At 49.1% G+C, this 6695-nt stretch overlaps 1 protein-coding gene across 2 annotated transcripts; it reads right to left on the minus strand.

Moving 5' to 3' along the window:
- Positions 1-1975: 1975 nt before the first annotated feature.
- LOC149919793 (trypsin II-P29) lies at positions 1976-6399 on the minus strand. Of its 2 annotated transcripts, XM_090149752.1 has the most exons (5): positions 6212-6399; positions 4231-4393; positions 3278-3531; positions 2827-2963; positions 1976-2201 (listed from the first exon to the last, which is right to left on the minus strand). In XM_090149752.1, exons 1-5 carry the CDS (start codon positions 6216-6218, stop codon positions 2052-2054), a joined length of 711 nt encoding a protein of 236 aa, XP_090005878.1. In that variant the 5' UTR covers positions 6219-6399; the 3' UTR covers positions 1976-2051. The 2 variants fall into 2 exon arrangements, with proteins under 2 accessions (XP_090005878.1, XP_090005868.1); XM_090149742.1 differs by lacking the exon at positions 6212-6399 and having other exon boundaries at positions 4231-4699.
- Between the last annotated feature and the right edge of the window lie 296 nt (positions 6400-6695).

The raw sequence follows: 6695 nt of genomic DNA on the forward strand, positions 1-6695 counted from the left end.
TCAACTGTCACTGCGTGCAAGTACCAGATGGCTCTTTAGTCGTAGCAGATTTAAGGCATCTGCTGCCAGTTTTCTTACATAGGCAGCATCGGTGCATAAAGTTTCTCTGTGCCCAGCTGTCTGCAGACAATTCTTCTTGCAAAAACCCTTCCTCCTTGGGCTTGCCATCGCAGAACCCTTGTCCACCCAGGCCTGTGCTCGCTCTTTCACACCGCCATCTCCAAGCAGTTCATTCTGATTCCATTTCTAATCCAGCTGAGTCTGCTCATGTGGTGTGATTTCCCCCTTCTCCTCCAGGCTATTTCACTGCGCCAGCCTCACTAACTCCTACACCTAAACCAGCTTCCCTAGCTTTTGCAGACCACCCAACTTTCCACCTCACCATTCTGGCAAGAATCTTGCACCATTCCCAGTCCCTCTTTGTCCTCTCATTCCTCCCCCTAACATTCCATCCTAGATTCTCTCAGCAAAGAGGCAGCTTTCTGGGTTTGGAGATAACATTGTTCAGTACTGGCCCAGTACACACTGCCTCAGGATTCTTCAAGGGAGAGCTTTTTAGCCCCAGTCGGCAGATTATGAAAGGGATGACACCGATTGAATACATACACTGAAACTGGAATCTCCCATCTGCTATGATTTCCCTTCCCTTCCCTTTCCCCTTCTCTTTCTGTCTCCCTCATCCTTGCCCTTCTGTCACGCTCACCCTTACCTTTTCCCTTTCTCATTCCCATCCCCTTTCCATTTCCTGCCATTTGCTGATGAACTCCCAGGACACCGTATACTTCCTGCCTCAGAGGCTCAGGTTGTGTATCCACACACAGGCTCCATGTATGACTACAGTTCCTCTCCTAATTTTTCAGCATCATGGTCTCTCTCTACTTTATCATTCTCTCACTGCATCTGGCACAAATTCCTCCAGGTCTCCCTCCTTACTTTCTGACTGCAGGCACACTCACAGAAGGCATAACTCCCCTACTTTGCTTTAAAGAAAAGAATCTGACAAAGAAAAAAAAAGAATAGCTACAGAATAAACATAAATAGGCAGTTAGTGCCTTCCCTCAACACCCTCAACCAAAAAGATGCACTCCTTCCTTTCTCTTTCTCTCTCTCACATTCCCTCTCCCCCTCTCTCCCTCCCTCCTTCCCATCCATTCCTTCCTTCCATCCTTCCTTCTTTCCCTCCTTCTTTTCTATCTTCCTTTGTTCCTTCCTTTCTTCCTTCTTTCTCTCATTTGTTCTTTCTTTCCTTCGTTTTTCATTCCTTTTTTTTTTTCCTTCTTTCTTTCCTTCTTTCTTACCTCCCTCCATCCTTTTTCTGCTTCCCTCTCTCTCTGCCTCCTCCCAGTTGATCTTCCTTTTATGCTTTACAGTGCTACCAAGCACCTGACATTCTTGCCACCTATTTGTTATTGTTTATCTTTCCATAGCAGCTAGTCTGGATTACCTCTTAGGCACTGGTGGACCGAGTACTCCTGGCTCCAGTGTGTCTGAGCAACTGAAGGAGAAAGTAGCCCTGGCCACAGGTACCACTGGACTGTGCTTGTGGCTTCTCACTGCTGTTTCACCCAGCCCCATAGCTGCAATGGGTACCATCAAAGCTTTTACAGGAACAGTGAGGAGATAATCTCACCCTTGACAGGAACAAAATGGAACTCTTCTCAGCTGCTGTAAGACCACACCCAGGGACCTGCTCCAACAGCTCCCTTGTCAGTAAGAAGAGCAGGAGTAAAGGAAACTCCTTTCCTGGCTGGCTCAGAAGACTTCTGGACTGGTAGCAAACTGTCACACTCTCACTGCCTGCCAGCCCTGCAACTCTGGAGCACTGCTACCAGTGTGCACACCATAGCCAGAACAGCAGGGAAGGCTGGGGACGGGCTGCTGTAAGGCTGCAGGGAACCCGACTTGGCTCTGATGAGTTTCAGTGTCCAAAGTAAGTATCTGCAAGGTTCGATTAAGTAAGAGTTTTATTTGTGCTATTATTTCCTTCCCTTAGGAGGAAAGTGAGAAGGGCAGGAGGGCAGCAGCCGTGGAGCCAGGAGGCAGTCTGGGTGTCAGTAGGCTGCAATGGTTTCCTGGATCCAGTCAACGTAATTGCAGACCTTGGTGTAAACTCCAGGGTACCCTTTCAGAGCACATCCAATTCCCCAGGACACAATTCCTTGCAGTTCTCCATTGCACGCAACTGGTCCGCCTGAGTCACCCTGGAGAGAAAAATTTAGAAGCATAAACTGATTTAGAAGCAGAATCTCGTCTGGAAGACTGTGACCTGGTACAAAGAATCTAGGGAATGCACAGGGAAATGCAGCAGGCCCTGAGATGGAAGCACAGGCAGATACCAGACCTTGCTTGCTGGACTCCCTTAGTTCCTAACAATTCACTATTCTAACAATTCAATATTCTTTTCCCAGCAGATGTGGCTGGACTTGCTTGCTATTTTTGGTGAAGTCCATGCTGCAGCCAAACCCTGCTGGAAAGATACTGTGTCAGAAAAGAACACTAAATGATGCAGCATCCTCTCTAGTCAGAGGGTAGTGAGGCGCTGGAAGAGATTGCCCAGAGAAGCTGTGGATGCCCCGTCCATCTGGAGGTGTGCAAAGACAGGTTGGATGGGGTCTCAGGCAGCCTGATCTGGTTGGCGGCAACCCTGCCTGCCTGTGGTGGGGGGTCGGAGCTCAATGATCTTTAAGGTCCCTTGCACCCTAAGCCATTCTACGATTCTATGAGAAGGCCTACGCACGCTGCCAAGTGCTGAAACACGCCATACCGGGCGTATGGGGCACCCTGGGGTTGCGTGGCCCAGGGCTCTGCTCCAGCATCAACTCTTACCTGGCATGAGTCTTTCCCACCCTCCAGGTACCCGACGCAGATCATGTTGCTGGTGATATCACCCGGGTAAGCCTCTTGGCACTCCTGGTCACTCAGAATTGGAGCTTTCAGGCACTGGAGAAGTTCAGGGTAATTGTCTGCCGGGAGAGTGAGGACAACGCTTGTTCTTTCCCTGAGACCCAGTACTGTCAGTTAACAAACAGACCTGAAGGCCTATCTGCGAGCCATCCAGGAGTGCCCTCCAGCAAAGCAGGGTAGAGCAAACCCTCAAGCTACAGGGGCAAATCTGACGTGCATTGTATGCTGAGGCACATGGGCAGGGCAGTGTGGTGACCGTGCAGGCAGGCAGAACAAGGAAAGAAGTCAGGTGAAATGTGCGCGGGGTCTCGTGAACATGGTGGTAGAGCGGGAGAAGCGCAAACAGCTGCTTGCAGTGCGTGTTGATACTCACAGCCATTGCTCAGCGTGTTTCCCCACCCTGAAATCAGGCACTCGGTCCCCGCAGTGGCACAGGCGCTGGGCAGAGCTATGGGTTGAACGTCAGCACTGTATTCCACCACAGATGACAACTTGATCAACATAATGTCATTATTGAGGGTTATGGAACTGTATTTAGGATGGCGAACGATTACTGATGAACTCCTGACTACTTCACTGTCTTCCTGCACATCGATGTTGTACTCTCCCAGCCTCACTTGTATACGGCTGCAAAATTGCCAACAGAGAAAAACAGCAGTTAGCCGTGGGTTGAACAGCTTCGTGCCCCATGGGATATGCAGAGTCTGGGAAGAGAGGAAGAGAGTGCTGCCCTAAATCAAAGGTTAATGTGTCACAGAGCTCTAGGAACTTTTTGATTTTGTGGAAGACAGAGTGTGGAAAGCCTTGCCAGGTGGGCATCCTGTCCAGCGGATCCTCAGCTTGCAGCTGTGTCAGTGCAGGATGGATGGCTGGATGGAGGACTCCAGACACCTAGAGCAGTGCTTCAGAAAGGGAGATTAAGTCTCCCTCTGCAGGGGAGCCTGATCACTAAGCTGTGCTCTCTCTGCACAGCAGTATGTCCTAAATCTGGGACAAAGAAAGCTCCACGGGGAAGACCTGAAGGAATGAAAAAGAACAAAATGGTAATGGTAAGCAAAACGTAGACATGCAAATGGGGACAGAAAAGCATGCTAGGGTACACAGAAAAGGATGCTAAGAGTGCACCTTAGTATTGGAAAGTATTGGAAAGATCATGTAAAGCGGTGAGACCAAGAGTAGAGTTTCTCCATTGCTCCACAGGAATACCATGCCTTGCATTGCCCCCCTCAGATTGTCTTTTCTCATGAGGCACCAGAGTTCCGGATCGGATGTGTTTGCAAGATTTGACTAGAACCCATCCAGATACAAAACCCAATCCATACTTACGATTTATAGCAGTGAGCAGCTGACAAGACCCACTGGCTGTTGATGAGGGAACCTCCACAGAAGTGATACCCAGAGTTCAGGGACACCTGGTAGGGAACTGAATGCTCTGGACAGGTGTAGCCTCCCACAATCTTGTCATCATCAGCACCTCCAGGGAAAGCAACTGCAAGAAAGAGCATTGGGTTTCACGGCACCTGGCCTGACTCCGTTCTCTTCAAGTGTAGCAGCAGGCGGCGAGCTACAGACAAATTAGCAGGAGCCAAAAGAGCATGAAACTTCAGAAGTCTTCACACAACACCTGAAACATCCTGCTGACTTCTTCCAGTGCTACTCTGAAATGTGAGGCTTTATGGTAAATGTAAATGTCTTTACCACCTCAAGTCAGGAAGAGAACAAAAGAGTAGAAGCTGCCAGAGAAGCTCACAGATTAACTGTATGCAGGCTTCACTGTGTTCCTTCCATTTGGAACGCATTTGGATTGGAACGCAACAGCGATGGCATGGTAGACAGCTCACGGTGGTCGTCTGTGTAGCGTGGAAATTGGAAGAGGGCAAATGCACTTGAGAATGCAGTTGGCAGAATTTCTAATCTTCTGGGGGGAAAGAAGCGGTGAGCAAGGGTGAAGGGAAACGCTGGTAGCAAAGGAATCAGGGTAAACAGAAAGATCCCGTGGAGCTGGAGAAGAATGCAAGGAAGAAGGTCTTTGAATGTCGGAAAGGACGTGTTTGAATGTGAGAAAGAACGCGTTTGCCAATGGAACAGTGGTAGCCAACCACTTTTGATCGCACAGCCCTATCAGCAAAAACCCTTTCAGCACTCCTGTCGCTCCCTGCAATGTGTGTATGCTTACTCATTTGCAAGTTATGTACTCGTACTACCACAGTTCTAATGTTTTCTTCCTGCACCCTAATGGATCATCTTGCACATCCCAGGGTGCACGCACCCCACTTCAGAGACCTCTGCACAAGCACGTTGCAGGCTAGAAGCCTGTCTCTGACCACCAATTACATGTGCCAAGTGCAGAAGATATGAAACACATCCCCAGACCCTCCCAGGCCTCCAGCAACTCAGGGACTTGACGTTTGTTGGTCAGGTGGGGTGTCTTTCAACCTCGTAGCTTTTGAAAATTGTTTTTTACACAAATGTGTCCCCCGACTTGGTGAAGCTGTGTGAATCTTTTGCGCCCAGAAAAATACTGCAGAAAGGGGTTCACAGCCTTCCTAAAAGAAGAGGAATCGTCCGTTGTTTGGTGCCAGACTACCTACCCTTGTTGGATACTCCCTAATTCTTGTACAGGAAGAGACTGCCAGCTCCTCGTAGTTTTGTACGCCCCATCATATCCTACCTTCTCTGTCTGTCTAGGAGGCTGACGTAGGCGGAAAGAGAAGAAAAGCAGAATAGTCTGCCACCGGAGAAAGGCAGAATGCAGGTAGAGAGGGAGAAGCGAGAGGTTGTGGGAGAAGGTTTGTTGAGCCCAGAAGCTTTCAAGAACATACCAGCTGCTCCCAGGCAGGACAGAATCAGGAGGAGAGAATACATGGTGCTTCCACCACCAAGCTCTGTGACACGTGCAAGGACTAGCCTCAGAAACTCCTCCGCTTTATGCTCCCAGAGAGCTTTATCTTTGCCAGCCCACAGTCTCACCAGCTTTAACTTTCCCAGGGCCTTGCACCAGCCTGGACAAATTTACTTATTTTATCTGAGTACAGCTGACTGTAATACCTAAAGCAGAAACACGTATTTCTAGAAATGCAGCTGACATTGCTTGTCCCTTGGTAATATCTGACAAGCTGCCCTCCATTCAGCGGCCTGCCTTCCTCAGTGTCTCTGAAGCCATCAGCACTCTGCTGCAGCCTCACTGCGTTAAACAAGATAACTGTTTGCAGATAGAGTCGTACACCTCAGGAGTTCATTTTTGGAAAGAGCCTGAAAAACAGGCCTGTGGGATGTCCTCTTGTAGTGGGCAGAAGAGAATATTTACCATTCATGAAGGGATGTATCTTCTTTAAAAAGAGGAAGAGGGTGGAGAGAAGGTGTCAAGCTTTTAACCTGAACTCAGCAGAGTTCATTCATCATCCAACAGAATGGCCCGAATTCTTCTCTGAATTGGTCTGTCTGCAGGATGATCTCTGAATTGTGCATCACAAACAACCCGTTTGCCTCCACGTGAGATCAGTTTGCACTGTGTGCTCATGCACTGTTGTGCCTGCAGGTATGCATCCTGGGATGCTGGGATTCATGGATGCCTCTCCAAACAGGCCGGCAGGAAAATGGGGAGAGGTTTAGGAAATGAACATGCATTAGATGTTTGTCATCAAGCAGTTAGGAACTAGAATGCAGGACTTCTGCAAGGCAAGCTCCGGCCTTGGCCTGGGAAAAGGCCTGTAGTGTCCTCTTGTTTATGTAAGCAGGTAGCATAGAGAGGCTCACAGAGACCTTTGTCTCTCAGGGCATTACCGGCTGGC

Source organism: Phasianus colchicus, chromosome 1, assembly GCF_987193195.1.
Source record: "Phasianus colchicus chromosome 1, bPhaCol1.hap1.1, whole genome shotgun sequence".
NCBI classification, from domain to species: domain Eukaryota; kingdom Metazoa; phylum Chordata; class Aves; order Galliformes; family Phasianidae; genus Phasianus; species Phasianus colchicus.

Bases quoted from the DNA above. Each gene is read 5' to 3' on its own strand.
- LOC149919793 (XM_090149742.1), bottom strand. From the start codon at position 4,409: ATGCTCTTTCTTGCAGTTGCTTTCCCTGGAGGTGCTGATGATGACAAG. The intron at 3,532-4,230 runs GTAAGTATGGAT...GCAATTTTGCAG, and splicing joins GCTGCTCACTGCTATAAATC to CCGTATACAAGTGAGGCTGG. The intron at 2,964-3,277 runs GTGAGTATCAAC...CTCTCCCGGCAG, and splicing joins AAACACGCTGAGCAATGGCT to ACAATTACCCTGAACTTCTC.